Here is a 21081-nt window from a genome sequence, read left to right as displayed (position 1 = left end):
TCACATTGTATTTCATATGGTATGGATAAGTATTATTTTGTGGAACTATTGTTTTCATTTATATTTCATTTTTGTTTCTAAAAGATAATCTGCAAGGTCTTATACAAAATGAATTAATTAGTACTCTATCAGTGAGGCCAAACTCAATTAATTATAACAAAGTTGGGAGTCAATCCATCTCTCTATAACAAACTTTAAGAGTATAAATCATTTTGTTTATTTATTGAGTAGATAATACTTTCTTCTGGTACAAAATTCAAAAGCATAAAAGGGCATGAGTCCTCCTTCACATCACTATCTTTTAGCCACCCACTTTCTCTCTCCATGGGCTGCCAAGGTTTTCAGTTTCCTGGGTAGCCATTTAAGGATAGGATATGCGTGTGTGTGTGTGTGTGTGTGTGTGTGTGTGTGTGTGTGTGTATGTGTGTGTGTATTCTTTCCTTTCCCATCCTCTTAAAACAAACAGCTTTCTCGTATTTTTACAGTTGCATAGTATTCTGTTTTAAGAATGAACATAATTCATTTTACCAGCATTCCAATTAATCAACATTTAATTTGTTTTCAATTTTTGCTGTTGCTACGATATGACAATGTATAACTTTGTGCACATGCCATTTTATACATTGCAAGTATATACATAGGATAAGTTCCTAGAAGTGGGATGTCTAGGTCAAAATGGCATTTGTCATTTTAGTAAATATGGACAAATTGCTCTTCATAGAGCATCCTCATCAGTAGTCTGAAGGGGTTTCCCCACACACACACCTTTGCCCACTCAGTTTTTTATCAGCCTTTTCGATCTTCTAAGCAAGAAAATTTATATCTCACTGTTATGTTCATTTGAATTCTTCTTTTGAGTGAGGACAATTTTTCATGCGTTTTAGGATCATTTTTATTTTCTTTTCTGTGTACTGTTTACTAAATTCTTTGCCAATTTTCTCGGTTGGGTTATTGGTCTCTTTCTTACTGAGACATACAGTTTGCAACTTGAAGTAAAAACATGGTTTTCTACCACAAAGGTTTTAACAAATGTTTCCTATGACAAATACATTCTAGTCTTAAGGCTATAACCTGAAAATATCAAAACTAACCTTTAAATTGCCTGAGAATGGTCTTTGCCCTTCTTAGCAAACAATCCTGGACAGAAGTTCAACGTGATAACAAATTATAGAATATGTACAGATGTTTTAAATTGGGAACTTGTATGTAAATATTAGCTTTCTTTTTCTTAACTATCTAACAATATGTAATGGCTAGAACAGGGTTTGTTTTTTCAAAGCACCTGTGTCTACTGACTGATTCTTTCAAATTCACCGTTAATTGAAGAAACCGTGTGGCTTTTCACTGCATCGCATTTTCTGGCCAAGTCTAAAATAACTATTTGGAAGCTTATAAATTTATTTCCACACCTTATTTTTCCTATGAAAATCAAATCTGCACTTACCCAACCTTAAATAACACCCAGAGTGGTTTGCCATTTTGACTTGCCAGTTTTGTTAGTGTCCTGAGATGTGATTTATCTACATCAAGAGAGTTAATTCTGAGCATCTGGGGGCTTTCTAATCTCTTTACCCATCTCTGGCACCAGTTCCCTCTCATTGCTATTTGTTTTATTCCTTGCAGTCAGAATATCATTCCTCTTGACATACAAGAAACAAACATAACACAAGTGAAAGGGTTCTTATTTTTATTTTCTGCTCACCAATATTATACCATTTTCTCCCAAAGCAAACCCACCCTATCCTAGATCATTCTCTTACTGCAAATATACTTATAAAAGTCATTTTGTCACCCCAAATCTTTTTAGACTTCTTTGAAATCATGCTTTTAATGCATACTAGAATTTTAATTTTTTTACTTAGCACTCTTCCACTGCTCCGTTAAAAGCAAGTTTACATGATGATACTTTGGAGAAAGGTGTGTGAGAATATCGGAAGCAATGTTACCATTATTCTTTAATGTACTCTAAAGAAAGCTCTGCCCTGAACATAGATGTTGTATCTTTCTGAGTATGTGTGGAGGAGAAAGATGGGAACACTTCCAATAGTTTTCAAACAACTTCTATTTATGTGGATGAATGGACCACCTGATTTACCAACTATATTGCTCAAGGAGTGGCTTTGATTGGCAGACAGAATACAGGGTAGAAACAAAGGAAGTTATATGAGCAGGTTTTGAACTTGCAAGTTACCACCCTTGGTGGCAGTGGGTGTTGATAGAAAATAGCAGGCTGGGATTTCAGATAACATTTAGAAATGCTGTGCACTTGCAATTTGCAGTACATACTCAAAACAGTATATTTTTTCTAATCTTAACTTTTTAGAAAAAGATCCAGTCACTTTTCTCAATAGTCTGTCGTAAAACTTATTCCATGAAGCTGTTTATTCATAAAGCTGTATCACTGAAAAGTAATTTTATATCTATATGTATGGAAATGAATTAAAATTCTAGAGTTAATAATTAAACATTTCCAGTTTTACTATATACTATCTAGAGCCATGCTTCTCAAACTTTACTGTGCATGGAATAAGCTGAAGATCTTGCTAAATGCAGTTCTGGTGATACTGATGCTGCTGGTTTGTGGAAACACACTTTAAGAAATATTGTCATGGATTCTTAAGTAGGCAAATAGTCATCAATATAATAAATATGCAGGAGGAGATATATGGGTATGGCTTTGAGTCAAATATTGATTCGTACAAGTGTCTTCATTTCCTCCTCAGTGAACCTCATAACCCTCCCCCATTTTGGGTAGTGAGGGAAAATTACCTCACTCTAGAGTGATAATTTAACCAGTCTCTTTGTATGAGCTGATATCTCTTGAGTAAATAGACAGTCTTTCAGATTCCCTTGCTCTCTCCCTGCTTCTCTCCAAAATGGCAGCTGGGTTGACAAATGAGGGAAAATTACACAACATACATGACCTCAGATCCCCATGCAGGTCCTTATACTCTCCTCTGACTCTTTGCTCTCTGCAACAATGCCCCCTTGTCTGCCTGGTGAGTATCTACCCTGCTGATCTCATGGCTGTGAGCTTGTATTTTCATCAGAAAATGTTGTGCTCTGCTCACTAAACTATATCGGTTACTAAAGAGATCCTTAAATTTGTGAGTTACCACTGAAGAACACTTAAAATTCTAAATACATAATTATGACACCTCTAAAAGCAAGCATGGCTATCATTATGGGTAAAGATCTCTGCCAAGAAGTTATAGCAACATAAAGCCACTCATCACATTTTTATTCGGTGTGTGTGTGTGTGTGTGCACGAGGGGATGGGGAGGTGGACTTGGTGTTTACAGGTAGAACATTCTATCAACTTCTGTGGGGAAAAACAAAAGCAAGAGAAGCTATGGCCATAATCTTTGTGACTTTATTTTCTAAGGAGGAGAAAAGGACAAATATATATAAGATAATATAACACTAAAAAGAGCACTTTAAGAAATACTTATTTTAAGTAAAGCTATTTTATTGTTCAGTTGCTATCTCAAGAACTTATACCAATTTAAACTTCCATTTGAGAGTTTAAAAATTACCACAATTATAGCTAAAAATTAATTTAAAGATGAATATTTATAATGTAACTCTATAACACTCTGAAGAGTATTAAGAAATACATGATATATTGAAATTCAGAATAAACTTACATTTTATTAGTGTGAAAAATATATCATAAAGTCACATGATTCTTTCCAGTGAAGACAACCCAACTTTGTGCACTAAAATTGCTACTTAGAAATGTCATAGCAATATTTCCTCTTAAATATACAATTCTGTATCCTGAGACTTCACTTATTACATTAATTTCTATGTCATTGAAAAGAAAGGCATATCATAAATCTGATTAACAAATACAATTATTTTTATATATTATAAATGCCCCTATCATTTAATAGGCAAAATTAGCTGATATTACTACTTTCTTTTGTCAGTTGTACTGTATTCCAAATGCTTTCAAACTGCCACATAACTGCTGTTTTTATATTCAAATTTTTCTTTCTTTCATTCTTCCTGGATCTCCTTTGAGCAGTAGTATTAGTGTGAGTAGACTCATGTATTCACATGTTGTAAATATATATATATACATATATATATATAAAATCTTATATAGCATATATTCTATTTTCTATATTATATGTTATATATAGAGATATACATATTATAGAGAATACTAATATGGAATATACTTCCATATATATCTGATGCAGTATACATTTTGAAAAAGAAACACTTAACTGCTTAATTTATTACCTAGTCAAAATGCTTTTAACTTGCTCTGTAATTTCAAAACAATGCATATAAAAAAGTAGAGCTTTAATATTTAATATATCTAATGCTGTGGTTTCCAACTTCTGAACACTTCAGTGCCTCCTCATTCAGTAATTACTGATCATAAGACGGCACAAAAGCAGCCATAATTATTTAACTTGGACTATTTTAATAAAGGTTTTAATTTTAAGGTTAAACAGCTCAAAAAGCATTTATAATAATAATTGATTGTATAACATGCTAGTCATTAAAATGAGATTGATGTTCTGGAAATTAATAATTCTGTTTAGCATTCAGAAGGCAAAACATGAGAGTACTCACAAGAAGGTGTAGGATCCAACTAAATTCTTATTGACCCATGAAATTACAATGCCATGTGTGCAAACTTTCAATTTTCAAGATTTTTTTTGAGAGAACTTTTGAGAATTACATGTAGAGGAAATAGAATAGACAGGCTTCTCTGTCTTTTAAATTATTTGATGAAATAGGTGATAAAAACACAAAATTAATAATTCATGGTCACCTTTGTTACAATGTATCTTCTGGTATTAGCATAGTAATAAGTATTAGTGATTTACATAATTTGAGAGATAACAAATACAAAATTGCACATGCCTACACACTCCTACACGTCACTCAAAACTAAACAGATATTATTTGGACATTACTCTGTGTATGCCATTATAATGAAGTCAGATTTGTTAAAGACAGGATTTTTATTTCATTATCTTTAATATCTTAGATGAGTCAGTTACAAATAGAGGCATTAACTTTGCTTATGACTAGGTTAAATAGAATTGTGGACACCATAAAAATAAGAGCAAAGATTTCAAATGGCTTTAGAATAGAGAAGTAATCTGGTAAAAGTATTCTCAATTTATTAGGAACAAAATAATCAGTATGGTTATTAAATTAACAATGAATGATCACTTAGATTGTTTCCAGTTTTTCACTAATGTAAACAGTGCTGGAAGAACATTCTTTGTAGGTCTCCTCATATATCCATGTAACTCATTAGTGTATTTACATCTTTCACTTTATTATGTATTGCAAATTGCTTTCCCACCAGCAGCAAGAAATGACATGAATTTATTATTTTAATTTGCTTATCCCTGGTTGAACAAATTTTCATGTTTGTTGGGCATTCAGAACTTTCCTTCCGTGAGTTGACTCTTCATATACTTAGTCCAAGCTTCCATTGGATTGTTTGCTTTCTCTTACTGATTAATATGAGTTCTCTCTATATTCTGGATTCTAGCAGAATTCTAGATTATATGCATCTAACATACAGGTTCAAAATTCTTTTTTTTCCCCCTTCTGCTTTATTGAAGTATTGTTTTAATTTGCTTATCCCAGGTTCAAAACTCTTTATCCAAAACCTTACCATTGACTTTTCAGGAGACAAATGAGAACGGTTGCTTAGCTGGAGAAACAGAAATCATAAGAGCTACAAGAGTATAAAAATTAAGGATAGTGGGCTAGATGAAGATCTGGTATACAAGATGAAGACTGTCATGTTGATTGAAACAAAGAAGAGGCTTATACAATCATATGTTCTTTTCTTTGATTTCAGAAACTATTATATTTGCCTTGTTTTCTGTATATACTTGTTTAAGAAAAGGCTATTTAGAAGAGAAAAATCAGGGGTTTTGCTGCTTTAAAAAAAAAGATGAGTTTAATTCAAATACTAATTTGATTGTTTGAGTTTACAAGTTATGGAAGAATTCAGAAAGAATTGTGTTAGATAATGACTATAATTTTGATTCAGCACCTAATAGTGAAAAATAAAACATCTTTAATTTTATTTGAATTGTGTGTCAATCATGAAGTTAGAATTGCTCTTTGCTTTGCTTTAAATGAAAATTACCCTGACTGCTGCTATATGTTTAAAAAGAAACTTTTAGTGTTTAATAATAGTTACATATTTAATTAATATTTTCTGTCAAGACTTCAAGAAGTATGGCCGATTACCATATGGATGATAACTTAGAGATGTGTTATATTGGTTTAAAATAACACAAATATTACTGGCCATGATTCAGAGATATGTCAAAATTACTTATATGTGCCTCTCTAGTCCATAGAATCCACTGTGTTCCCTAATCCCTTTGGGATATTTAAAGCAGTGTTTTTATGAACAATTCAACCAGAAACTGAAACATGCAATTATGTTTAGAGTTTTAAGTCATAGTGTGCCTAATAGTGCATCTAAAAGAGGATATGAACAGATTATATTGCATGCAGTGCTGTGTATAAGAAAAAGGAAGGAAATCTATTCATATTAAGTCAAACTACTTCATGTATACTGGAAATGTAGACCACGAACAGACAGACATTCTTTCATTTGTTCATTCATATATTCAATAATGCAGTGGCTCAACAAGGGGTGATTTTATTCCCCAGGGGAATTTGGCAACTTCTGGAGATATTTTTGGTTGTCACACATGAGGAAAGAGGAAGTGCTATTGGCATCTTGTGAATAGTGACTGGGAATGCTGCAAAACATCCTACAGTAAACAGGGCAGCCCCCTACAAGAAAAAATTGTCCAGCCCAAAATGTCAATAGGTCTGAGATTGAGGAACCTTGATTTAAACTAAAATTATATGCTAATCAAAACTACTTTGTTCAGGGTCTAAAACCCTGGAATTCATCAAATAAAATTTAATTTTATATTGGTACCATATTTAAATAAATTCATAGTCCTACAGTATAAAAATTAAGTATGCAGGATTTGCATCAGATAGACCAGGGTTCAAATCTCAGATCCACCTATTTATTAGCTTGTGCTTTAGGCAAGTTTCCTAACCATTTGTGACTCTAGTTTTTTAATACAAAAAATGATAATAACGTCTGCTGAAAGATTCTGCTGTAGAGATTGAGTGAGATTAATTAAGATGATTTATGCTAAGTGCAAAGCAGAGTGTTTGCACCTTAGTAAGTTTTCAATAAATGGTAGTAGTTAGTATTACCTTTGCACATAGTAAATCATTTGATCCGGACCTATTATAAAGAGTCTGATCACATACCATATTTTAGTTTCTAAGACACCATTGATTAGAATATGCGTCATTATTTTATTTGTCACTAAGAAAAAAGTGCTGCCAATTAGATTATGACACACCATCATTTATAAAATGTGTCCCAATTTCACAGCAGTTAACCTGTGGAAATAAAATGTGGGTCTTAGAACTGATTATTGTTAGACCCACAAGGAAGACATCTTTTCTTAGTACAACTGAACAAGGCTACCATTGACCACATTCAGCATCAAATTCACTTAGAATGATATAGGAACACAGCTTAGCAGGAAGGCGGCATCAGACATCTCTCTTCAGTGGTATTAGAATGCACAGCAGTCGTCTGTGGAGTATCTACAGAACCATCCAAGAGCTATTCACTTTGCAGGACCTGCCCACTCCCAGACAGCAGCTCGGGAAGGAGACTCACATGTAGGTGCTAGGTCAACCCTGGCCTAGAAGCCTCATGAGCCCCAGGAGCCAATGTCTTATAACATAGGTAGAGATTCCAAAGTCCACGAAAGAGACACACTCAGTTATAAGAGTTGATGCACTCGGGGAAACCCCAAAACTATGGTTTTCTATTAGACATTTATACTTCATATACAGAACACCTAAGCAAGGTGTAATTTACCAATCAGGGTCATTTTTTAAAATCAGAAGCAATGTTGCCTGCTAACACATTTGACATTCAGCTTTCCAGAAGGAATCTAGCTATAAAGTTAATCAAAGGTCAAATTCTCATGAAGAGGGAAAAAGGATGTTGTTAATCCTCTACTCACAATGATATGTCATTTTCATGCATTTTATAATTAAAGATACTGAAACTTTAAGAGTTCAGTGACTTGCCCCAACTCATGTGTTAATAAGCCTAGAACCTAGATGTTCTTATCCCTAGTCTGATTATTTCCAGAAACACTGTAATATACTAAAGCAGGAGTCAGCAAACTGGTCCGAGGACCAAATTCAGTCCTCCATCTGTTTTTGTAAATTAAGTGTTACTGAAACAGCGCACTCATTTGTTTACGTATTGTCTCTGGCTGCTTTTAGGCTACACTAACAGAATTCAAGTATGACAGGAAACATATAACCCACAAAGCCTACAATATTTACTATCTGTCTCTTTATTGAAAATGTTTGTTGACCCCTTCTCTAAAGTATAATTATAAATTGTTTGACTATCTCTATGAATCTATATAGAGTTAAAAGAAAACATATTTGTTTCTATGTTTAATCATTAAAAATACTTATCAATATAATTTGTTAAATTTTATTTTTAATTGACAAATAATAATTGTATATATTTCTGGGGTACAATGTAATGTTTTGATATATGTCTACATTGCGGAATGATTATGTGTACTTGAAGGTTTTTCCAGCCAAAATGCCTGGACCTCACCAATTCTCTACATCAGTGGTTGCCCACCTTTTCTGTAAAGGGCCAGATAACAAATATTTTTGTCTATATTTGAAGCTTTGTGGACCATATAGTCTCTGTTGCAAATAGTTGATTCATACCCAGACTGGAATCTAGATAACCAGGCTCAAGAGCCCACGGTCTTCACCAGCAAGTACTCAAGAAGGTAGTGAGAGTGGGGTAACACCGGTTTAAATGAGTGCCCCTTAAAGGAGGGACCTGTATTGCTATTAAACCAGAAGAGAGGTTTAGCCCTCACTTAATAACTGTATGTATGAAGGTTTTCAAAATAAGAGCTTTAGGTTTCCACAGACAACTATTTTCCTCCAAGCAGTGCAGATATAACCCCTTAAGAATCTGTTTATAACTACTATCTGTTCTGTGCACTCCTTTAAGGTCTAATCTTAACACAGCAGCCAGAATGATCTATTAAAAAATAAGTCAGATCACATCACTCCTCTGATGTAAACTCTCCTAGGGCTCCTTATTTCATTCAAAATAATAGCCAAAGTCCACAAAAGGAAGCCCTGAAAAACACTCTACCCAACCTCTCTAGCTATCGTTCCCGCTACTGTCCCTGTGCTCACTAGACTCCACTCACCTTGGCTTCCTTATTATTACTATTATTATTATTATTGTTATGTTGTTGTTGTTATTATTATTATTATTATCATTATTATTGAACTTACCAGACACAATCCTGTCCCAGGGGCTTTGCACTTGCTGTCTTCTCTGCATGGACTGTTCTTCCCTAATATATCTGCTACATTCATTCCCTCGCTTCCTCCAGATCTTTACTGAAATACCACCTTCTTAGTGAGGCTTTTCCCAGAGGCACTTACTAAAATATTCACATCTCATCTCCCTTACTTCATACGTACATCTCCTATCCCCATCCAATGCTTTATTCTCTTCTCTTTAGCCCTTTTCACTCTCCGATGCAACATAATTTATCTTTTACTATCCATTGTCCCCATTAGAATGCAAACTTTGTGAAAACAAGAAAATTGTGTCTGTTGTATTCACTGTTATGTATCTAGTATCTAAAACAGTATTTAGCACATAATATTTATTGAATTAATGAAGTAATTTGCTGGGGTGGTGGTGGTAAGATTTCATTTGCCAAAATAATTCTACTGCTAAAAAGACTTTGGAACTCCTGATTTAAGAGTGAAGAGCTTCCATGAGAGGTTGCTGGATGTCAGTCTCATTACTTGCTGATCACACCTATGTCTACTCTTGCTAGCCTTGTACATTCTATGTATACAGCCTAGTAGATTATATCTTCTCAGTTTTACAACACTTGCCACTTTAAAAATCAATACTGCATTATACTTTGTATATTTGGACAGATTATTTTTGAAATCCATAAATCTCCAAATCAGAAAAAGGCCTCCCTTTGGTGGGCTGCCCTTGATTAGCTCGGAATGGAAAGAGAGAACCTGTCATTCTTTGTCAATCAGCTTGGCACATACTGACAGCATGCAGTTACAGTGAAAGAGAGTTGTGTTGCAATGGTCTAGCAAACCTAATTGCAGATAAATAAAAGAACATTCACCCAGCATGTGGGGAAAGAGAAAGAAACTCAACTGCACAATGTTGTGTTTTTTCATCCATCAGCCTTCATTTGTCAGAGTCTGCCTGACAATCTAGGCTGGAGAAGTCAGGTTCTAACACAATATTGATTCCATTTCATTTTTCATTTCTTGCTACCCTTTTTAGCAAACAGTTTGTATGTGGAATGAGAGATTGTGCAGTCCATATATGTGACCAGGATGCATTTATTTTAAAGGCTTACTTTGGTCTTTTTATTACAGAAAGTCATATATTTTTTGTTTGTTTGACTATAATGTTGTAATTGTTAGTGCTTGCTTCAGTAACAAACAACTCCCAAATTCTAGTGATGTGTAAAAACAAACATTTATTACTTAAGCATATATCTGTAGATCAGCCACAGCTTTACTCCATACTATGGGTCAAGTTAAAGTCTTCCCATTCTAGACTATAGATCTGCTCCAAATGTTTTCTCATTCCAGGACTCAAGCTGAAAGAGCAACTCCTGTATGGTATATTATTCTCTCATTGTGGAAGACAAGAGCAAAAGGAATTGGCAAATCTTGAATTGACTTTAAAGATCCAGCTCAGAGCTACCACACAGACACTTCTGCCCAGAGTCTGTTGATCAAAGCAAAGCACATGGTCAAACCCAAAGTCAATGGAGAGGAAAGTATATTCATCCACAAGGCAGCCATATTAAGAGAGAGGAAATGAATAATAATGAACTAAGAAATCAATCATAGTATCTACAAATATCTTAAGACTTTCATTGATTCCAAAATGCATTTTTTTTTTACATTTCAACATCTCTTTAATTGAGATATGTCATGCAATAGATAATAGCCTAATTTTTTTTTTTTTTTTTTTTTGTCATTTTTTCGTGACCGGCACTCAGCCAGTGAGTGCACCGGTCATTCCTATATAGGATCCGAACCCACAGCGGGAGCGTCGCCGCGCTCCCAGCGCAGCACTCTACCGAGTGCGCCACGGGGCTCGGCCCAAGCCTAATTTTTTTTAACACTCATAGCTGTTCATATAACAATAGCAGTCCTTACAGTGATATGTTAGATTAGATAGACAAACTGTTGGTCATGGTAGTTGACAAAATAGCCAAATGGCAGGAGGTACTCTTTATAAATTAAGAAAGCTCTAAGTGAATGGACACTTATCTTTGCAAAAGAAAAGGTTGTCACTTGAATTTCTTTGATTTCAGCAGCAGTATATATATCTCATTCAGATCAAATTATCTGAATAGAAAACCATGCATTAATGGATCTTATATCTATCTGTTCATCTATACACACATATGTGTGTGTGTGTGTGTGTGTGTTCATTTGTAGAAGATAACTGAATACCAAAGTGCCATTCCCTTGTTTAAATATCTTAAGACTCTTTGATTCCAAAATGCATTTTAGCTTTTTATAGCTTCTCCACTAAGGTCTTGAGGGTCATATAAAAGACCCTTCTTTTCTCTGGCTCTTGTCTTCTGGTCCTGCACTATGTCTTCCCATTCCCCCATGTGTATCTCCATACTGCCTCTGGTCTCTGCACTTACATATACCAGATTTCTCTCTTGGAATACTTTCTCTCTGCCATTCATCCCCTTGTAAACCAAGTGCATGAGCTGTTTCTGCTCCAAGCCTTTATTCAAGCCTTTCTGTCCTAGCCCTCTTGTTCATCAAACATAGAACTAATCAGTTCCTTCCCTGTGTTCCATTGTACTTTGCTGCTTGTTATACATGTTTGAACTCTTGCATTCCTAGTTCCTAGCCCAGACACTGAAACATAGTAAACGTGTAATAAAGGTTTGTCAAATGAACAAATAAACGAGTGAATGTTTGGACATATGTGAAAAGGCTGTTTATATCCTCTTTATAGCGTATTGAGATATATATTCATATTATAAACATATTTTTATATTCTAAGGTTAGCAAGAGTTAAAATGAAATAAACTTAAATAAATTAAAAGTAATAAAGAAAAACAAAGCAAATATATCCCTATTATACTATCCTTAGGAGCACCAAATTTCTAGTTACACACACACACACAATCAGCTTAAAGTTGAATTCGAATTATAATGCTCAATAAATTAATTCTTAGAAAATATAAGTATATATTAATTTTCATATAACTTGCTACTTTCACCCTCAGAGGTTTTATTCCATCTTTTTTTCCATCACTAATCTTTGCTTGACTGCTTGTAAGATCAGCAACTGCCCAACACTAGTAATGCCATTTAATAAGAAATAACTAAAACTAAATGTGCTTAGAGTTACTCCATTTCAAAAAACCTATCAGGGCTGTATTTAAAAATAGACCATGATATTCTCCTAGTGAGTGTTAATGAAGGTTTACTCCCTATTGCCTAATTAATACAAACTATTTCCTTAAAATTATGCATGGCATTGCAGTAAATTGTCAAAACTATGATCAAAATAAAACCCTCCTTGTATCAGAAGGGTCTTTACGTTCTGGTACACAATCTTGGATTTCTTGGGACATTAAAAATAAGGCAGAGGAAGAAAATGTAAGTGAAACTTTCTATTATTAGAAGTGAGTATTTCTCTTGAAATTTAGTGAAGAATTTCTTGTCTGAATGTTCTTTGAAGTTGAACACTTTCTACTTACAAAAACTGGCCACTATAATTAGCTATGTTTCCATTTCAGTGCTGGCCTTCTTCACCTCATCTTAAATCATATAAAGATATGAGGCCATTTGTGAGATAAAAGGTTTACTCAAACCAGTTCTCTGACCTGGATATCAGAGGTTTGGCAATCATAAACCCACAGAGAAACCCTCAGAGCATTTTTATAGCTATGTAAGAATTTATTTCCTTTTCTGTGGGAAGTGACAGGATTTTCTGTCATTTATACCCTAGAAGGATAATATAGAATGTATTAGAGTTAAAGAGGAGAAAGAATTAACAAGATATTAAGAAACATGTCTGCCAATTTATTTTATTTTTATTTTTTTAGTCTTGCCAATTTTAGCAAGAAGTCATAATAAGCACGTGTACACATGCACGTGCACTCACACCCACACACAGAGTATACAAAGCAGAATGAGGAAGAAAGTGGGAATTTGGTGACACCCACTTCCCAGATATAATCTCAACTCTGCCATTTGCAAACTACATGGTCTTGGACAATTGACCTAATCTTTCTCAGGTTCAGCTTTTGTGAAATTAGATAAAATCTTTTTTGCAGGAGCATAAATATTAGGAAAAATGTATAAAAAGCACAGTGTCTGACACAGATAAACCTTTAGAACCTCTAATTTGTTAACATTATTATAGCAGTTAATATCATTATAGCAGTTAGTTGCCATTTTCAACACAGCTAAGAACTTTAGCAGCACTTTCTTATCTCTGCATAGTTATGTGGTTTTGCTGGGGTGGGTTGTTTGTTGCTTTGCTTTTTAGCTTTTGCATGTCAACTTTTATTTGCATGGCAGTAAATCAGAATTTTTAATTTTATTTCACTTATTCTTCCACTTTTTCAGGATGATTAGCAGCTTGTTATAGTGTATTTTCCTCACTTTCACTTAAGAAAAATATACTAAAGAATATTTTATGTGAATTTAGTTCAATTTTACTACAGTTGACCCTTCAAGCAATAATACCTTGCCCTCAATAACTGACCTATCTTTTAACTAGTAAATTCACACTGCAAATAAATGTAGTGAGGTAAATTATAGAAACTCGTCTTCGAAATATTCTAAGGTGACTTATCAAAGGTGTATGTAATTAGACATCTAGTTCTCCAAAACTGTGCCAAGGAGAAGTAACCACAAAGAATTTAGAGCTGAACATGATTTCTCTCACCCACTGCTCTATTTCTATAGGACCAAGAGTAAATCTCATCTAGCGATTTAAACTCTTCATTCTTTCACTGAAGGATAAAGAGATGACCACAGTGATGATGAAAGGACTAATAGGAAACATTTCTACAGAGGGAAGTGGTGTGACATGGCAATGTTTGTTCACCAGAGAACTAAATCTAAGTCTTCTTTGGTGACCTGAAGAGGGAATATTCTACTTCCTACAGGTGCAAAACATGTACATTTCATTTGGTATACCACCTTTTCCTCAGTCCATCTAGCAAGCACCAGCTTACAACTTGGAGCTCGAGGTCATACTTGGGCTGCCTTAATGTCAGCCTTGCTGCTGTTTCTGTTCATCTGTCAGTGAAAATTTCATCAATTAAAATGTGTGTGTTTTTCCTAAGAAAATGCCTTGTAATATCAAATGCAGTCTTCTAACCATGTCTATTTGCCAGTACCTCTGAATAGTGGTGTCTATTCTTTGTGATCTTTAGAACTATTTATTTGTGATTGAAGAATATAGAGCAAGAAAAGGAGGATGTTAATCATTTGGCTGCATATCTGAAACATGGGTGAAATTATTGAGTATTTGTGGTCAGTATTTTAAGGTATAGAATTTACACTGGATTGCATTTATAAACAGTTTTAAAGGAAGAAAAAAGAAATACCCAGCTCCCATGAAATATACTTTAAATATGAACTCGTTAAAATTTTGCAAGAGTTTTTAAAAATCCTATTCAGAATTTTTTATCATAGAGAATGAATGAATACTCAAAATTTTAGGTTTGTTTCTACCATAATTAAGTATTATCTCTAAAGATTGTGTGTGTGTGTAGTGCTTGATCTTCCAAAGCAACTGTTCCCATTCATTTGTTTTGCTGAAAGCAGAAGCTAGACTGAGTTTGTTATGGTTGCTCCCCATATAAGGTACATCTTGTAAGTTTGTTGTTGGAAACCTATTTGCTGAATTTTAAAAACAGAAGCATGAAGTAAATTTTGGGGGACCATATTGAATATTCTATTCACAAAGAAAACAGAGAGCATTAGCTTTAAACCCCCTTTCATATTTTTACCTCCCAACGAAGGATATATTCAGTATTAATATTAGTATTATTTCTTTAGCTTCCTTGCTTATCTGTAGTAAATAAGATGGTGACCACTCTCTTCACATAATTGTCTTTTCACTTCCCTTTGGGGTTTCAACCTCTCTGTTTCAACCTCCTGTTTCAACTTCTTCTGCTTTCTGTTCCCTTTCTCTGTCTTTTATTGGTTCATCTTTCTTCTCTTATCCTGTGGAGGTGATACCTAATTCTGGCCCTATCCTTTTGCATATTCTACAAGTACAACAATTTTGTCCAACAGCTGCTTTTACACCCAAATCTATATTCCTAGCCTGACACCTAATCTGCATGCTAGACTTTTTTTTTCCAATTATCCACTGGACATCTGCATCACTGTCACTCACAGGCACCTTGACTCATGTGCTCAACCTGAACACATTAGCATGTTTTCATATATAGATAGGCTTACCTTATTTGCCTTACACCCCTAGTCTCCTTGTCCCAAGCTATAAAATTCTCAGTGACTTGCAACATTTTCTTTTTCCTCATCAAATCCTGCAAATCTTATACCCACAACATTTTCTTAAGAGTGATTCTTCCTGAACAGCCATGCTGCTCCTGTTTATTCAATAAGTACTTGGACTTCTAAAAGACTTTCTTAACCATGCTCCTTCCACCAACCTCTTTATCATTAAAATCCTTCCTCCAATCTGCCACTAGACTTATCACTTTTAAAAAGTCAAATCAGGGTTGGTTTCTAACAAATATTACAAAGTAATAAGTTCTTGGTATACACAATTGAGAGAGAGAGTGAGTTTTTTTCTGTCCTCTATTAACACCTAAAAGATCCTATATTTATGTTAGCAGAGTATTATACTACTTTGAATCCTTATATAAGACAAACTTCTCACCACTTAAGGGACTTTGCACTTACTTTTCCCTCTACCTGAAATATTTTTCTCCAGTATGTTTACATGGCCCATTTCTGCACTTCATTCAGTTTCCTATTGAGAGAAGAGGCTTTCTATATTCACCAAACCTAATAAAATAGAGCCCACTGTCACTCTTTCCTTACTCTGTTTAATCTTTCCTCATAGCATACATATACATATATTTACAGTGTCTATACATGTGTTCACACACATGCATATGTGTATGATGTGTACATATTATACACATGTATGTGTATTATGTACAATATATATTATACATATGTATATACATGTATATCATAACATATAAGCATGTATGTGTGAGGACTAGAAATTTTTCTAGTGCTGTATCCCAATGTCTAGCATATGGTAGGCCCTCAAAATCATTTGATAAATATATTGAATGGATGATGCAATGGGTATCTTCCAATACCACACCCTGTTTTAAGAAAATAATTTTTTTATATAGGAATAATATGAGAAGTTTGGTGTCCAGTGCAAAAGGTTTTACTGTATAAATACTACGAAAGATAAAAGTTGTGTCAAATGTATCAAATATAAATTATGTATTTGTATTTTGGGACAGAGAGACAAGTTAAATTGAAGGGAATCTGAGGAGAATGTTGTCACCTTATGCTCAATGAGTGAAGAAGAAAAAGGAAGTGCGAATATTGGGAAGCAGGGCTGAAACTTTCTGTGCTAGGACATCACAGGTTTTAATACTCCGGAAGTTGCTAGTTTTGATAGGAAGCACAGTCCTCCAGCCACTCCAGGTTTACTCTTCCGCTGAAATTACAAACCAAGATTAAGAAACATTTGCTGTACTTCAAGTGTAATAATTATAAAGTGACTGATTTTAGGTCCCATACTCATGTGTCTGTGATATAAAATATTCATTTGTTTGCTAAAACGTGTATTTGTGGTCTTCTCTTGGTTCTCTAGATGAAGACTAAATTACATAAATATTTTGGGGAAGAAGGAAAACATCAAAGAAATGGAATTTTAGATAAAAGGAAGTTAATGAAGGATTAATTAAGTATAAAATAATCACATATTAACTAATCAAGAAAGTGGGTTTTTAGAGTCTTATTGTAATCGGTAACATAAAGATGTAAAGATTTTTAAAAATAAAGTAAATCTACAAGTAGAGGAGTAGATTCTGTATTTATCTAGCAAATTATTTAGAAAGAAAATTAATTATCTGCGCCATGAAAACATTCAGCTGTCTGCATGAACAAATGTCACTATTAATACACAGCCTGACTCAATTCCCGCAGATTCAAAGTGCAATAATATTTATTTTCCCATTCAACAATTTTTTATTTAGCACCTACTAAGTGATAGGCACTACCAGGAATATAATGAGTGAACAAGGTAGACATGAATCTTGCTCTCATACAGGATAATTCTATAGTGATGGTCAAACTTACACGCACACACATACAATTTGACTAATTGTAATGTGTTATGAAGGATGAAACAAAGGAGGTGGAACAGTTTAAATAAGATTGCAGGGTGGTGGGGAGAACAATGGTCTTTTGTATTATTTTACAAAAATTTCAGTGGATAGGAATGACTACTGTTACATCAAGTGGCCATACTCCTACTAACCCATAGTGACTCATCTCACATGGTCTGGCCACAGAGTTTATCTGGAATCCCTACACGTACTCCACAACACCAATGACTTTGCAGGCCAAATTTGATTCTCCTTTATTATCAGAGTTATGAGATTTTTTCAGCACATGTGATAATGTGAAATAAATTCAGATGATGAAAGCAAAATTTCTTAATGCTGAGAAATAATATTAATTAGAACAAGTCACTGAGATGATATGCTGTAAGTTTTTATAAGATATGCAGAGCCACACAAAGAAATGATTAAATTTTGCAATGATGAATATGCTAATTACCCTGATTTGATCATCACACATTGTATACACGTATTGAAATATAACTCTGTACCCCATAAATATGTACAATCAATATGTTTTAATAAAATAAATGAATAATAATTTTTAAAAAGACATGCAGAGGTAGCTTATACTACTGGAAACAGCATGAACTTTGGATTCAGATCAAACTGTTTGCATATTAAGTCTCCTACTCCCTTGTGATCATGGGCAAGTTATTCACATCATCATCGCCACCACCTCTACTACCCCACCCAGCCTCATTTTTTCATCTGTAAAATGGGAATCTATTTGAATCAGTGTTTGGGGAAGGTAAATAGCAGTTATTATAGAAATGATAACTATACTATCATCAGTAATATAGTCTATGGACATGATGAAGCTATTCAGAAAACTTTGTCTATTACCAGTAATCATCAATATCAATGAATATCACAAGAAATGTCACTGGTAGTCAGTGAGAAAATAGAAAACAGTGCTTTATCTTAGGTAAACATATACAAAATGAACGGTGGTGGACACTGCTTCAAGTTAATTCATCAGTTTAGATGTATAATGCATATATAAATTAAAATGTATAATTTAGACATCATACATGGATTTGGCTTGGCAATTTATGATATACATAGTTTACATATATATAGGTGGGAAAATGCAGTTACTTTTCTCCTTTTCGTAAATCATTGTTACCTTGCTAAAGATATTCTTTTTCCTCTACTACTTTAGAGTAACATATTTTGTTTTCTCTCCTAGAGTATTTTGAGACTAGGTAACCATTCACTACACCGGAATGTTTTGCAAATGGGACATTTAAAAGTGAATTTATAGTGGCTAGGGACTTATTAGGAATTCAGTGCCTAAACTAGATATTTCCCATTCCTGATCTGAGATTAGAGCAATTTTTACCTCTAGCAAAGAGTTATAGTCATTCCGGGTACTGCACTTTGAAGGAACAATACCTTTTCCTGGCAATAGGCAGTAAGACAATCAATCAGCAGTACTATAAGAGTGAAATAGCTAAACTCCTGTTCTAAAGGAACTGAGATTTGCACACATACCCATTAACACACAAGGTCAGTCTTAATGTTATGGACACTTTTGACCAAAGTGCCTGTCTTCCACTGGTATATAATAAGAACTAGAGAACTGGTCCCTCCCAAGGGTATGTGCTGAGCACACATAAGGTACAAGACACCCTACTGTGCAGTATGAGGTTATAGTAATTTAGGTTCCTGGCTTTCTTGTCCTGATGAGCTGAGAGAGAACAGTTATAAACAGTATATAAAGGAAACAGTGTCATGAAGACACGTACATACAGCAGTGCTGGGAAGCTCCAGGGTATGAGAGGGAGAAAGAGAGATACGGGTTAATCAGGAGCCACTCTCTGGGGAAGATTGCTCAGGTCCTGACTGATGCCTGACATTGATTAATCGATACTCTATCCTAGTGTTTAACAAGTGTTCTGTCCAAAAAGTCTTCTGTAATATTTAACTTCACTTCCTTCAGCTTCAATTTATGCACATTGCTTTTGTCCTCTCTTCAAGAGAGCTAGACAGCAGCCAGTAACAAAACACTCTATATTCATATATCTAAAGGGATTTTTTTTTTTTCTGTCATGCTTCAGTCTTCTCCAGGCTAAGGAAAAACAAACAATAAAACACTAATTTACTTATTCCTCAAAAAGCCTATTTAGTTTGACTTCTTAATAAATAATAAGTTTTGATACTGTGCTTTAAGTGTTTACCCTTTGGAAAGAAACTTAATGATTTCGACAGTGATGTATAAAGGAGTATTTGATTTCTATTTTAAAACAAAATTTTAGATTTAAGCCCAAAATAAAATCCTGTAAAATAAGAATTTTGTAAAGTAAAATAAGCATTAGAATTATTGAGATTATTAAAGGTAATACTAGTATTTATACATGTAAATTATATTAATAAATTGTACCTCTCATAATTGCATTTCACTTTTTTGAAAAATAGAAAGTGTCTGCATTTCTATATAGCTGTATTATGATATAATTCAATAAGATCTTGCATTACTTTTTTTAAGTTTAGTATGTTTCACAGAGACCTCTATTTCTTTTCTCTGCACCAAAAGCTACTTTTGTGTGTCCCTATCTACCATGCACAAATCGATCTGCAATACATGTGGAGTCTCCAAGGGTATATTTAAATTTAGTAATTTTATTGCTAACTGTGAAGTTAATCTGCACTATATGGGTTCTTTTCCCCAGGAAACTGAAGCAGCAGTTCAAGCTAAACAACCGGATGTGGAAGGGATTTTGTCTAAAGGGCAGCATTTGTACAAGGAAAAACCAGCCACTCAGCCAGTGAAGGTAATGAAGCAACCTCTAGCAATATCCATTACCTCATAATGGGTTATGCTTCCCCTGTTGTACATTTGCTATTGATGGGGTCTGTTTATACTCAATGAAATAACTTGTAAGGAAATATTGGCTATACTGCAATCGCAGAGGCAAAGCTGTCTTTTTGATCAACATATCCTATTTATATATTGTGATCTTAAGGCTATTAACGAGTCATTGCATTAAAGGACTCATTTCTGTCCCGGTGTGCTGCCATCAATACAAAAAGTAGTCCCACCTTCAAGGTAGATTAAATTCTTTGGGGCTTTATTGCTTTGCTTGCCAGCCTCGATGCTTTTCATATTGTTTGGCTTAATTCAAATCAAGCTACTGCATCATACTGTCTGTCTCCAACAGCTGTAAAGAATCACAATATAGTCCGTGACCTTTCTTTTCTTTGTTGCTCTTTCTTATGAAAGAGGAAAATCAGCATTCGGGTTTCAGTACTTTATTAGGTCAAAAATTTTTAGTGAAATGTCATGTAATTACTTCTCTCTTTGGTAAAATACTGGCATGGGAGAAAGCTTTCCATTTCTTTCCCTTTTCCACGTGCATTTTGAAGTCTAGAGCACGTTTATTCATGGGCTATTACATGAGGAGAGAAATGGAAAGCCAGGTCAGTTTTCAGAAAATAGCTAATCAGTGGCTTCCATTTGCAAATGAGAGTCCAGTGATAAATAGACATTATGTATAGGTTACCTTATTCTCTGTTCTTGACCAAA

At 34.2% G+C, this 21081-nt stretch overlaps 1 protein-coding gene across 2 annotated transcripts in view; it reads left to right on the top strand.

Moving 5' to 3' along the window:
• The window catches only part of DMD (dystrophin), a 2107999-nt gene that overhangs the window by 1387692 nt on the left and 699226 nt on the right, over positions 1 to 21081 (top strand). For both annotated transcript variants that reach the window (XM_063083086.1, XM_063083084.1), the window contains exon 49: positions 20228 to 20329. In XM_063083086.1, coding sequence (XP_062939156.1) covers positions 20228 to 20329 — 102 coding nt within the window. The remainder of the gene's footprint in view (positions 1 to 20227; positions 20330 to 21081) is intronic.

The sequence above is a fragment of the Cynocephalus volans genome, chromosome X (genome assembly GCF_027409185.1).
Source record: "Cynocephalus volans isolate mCynVol1 chromosome X, mCynVol1.pri, whole genome shotgun sequence".
Classification (NCBI taxonomy): domain Eukaryota; kingdom Metazoa; phylum Chordata; class Mammalia; order Dermoptera; family Cynocephalidae; genus Cynocephalus; species Cynocephalus volans.
Note: the sequence above shows the minus strand (reverse complement) of the source record. Positions and strands in the feature narration are given on the sequence as shown.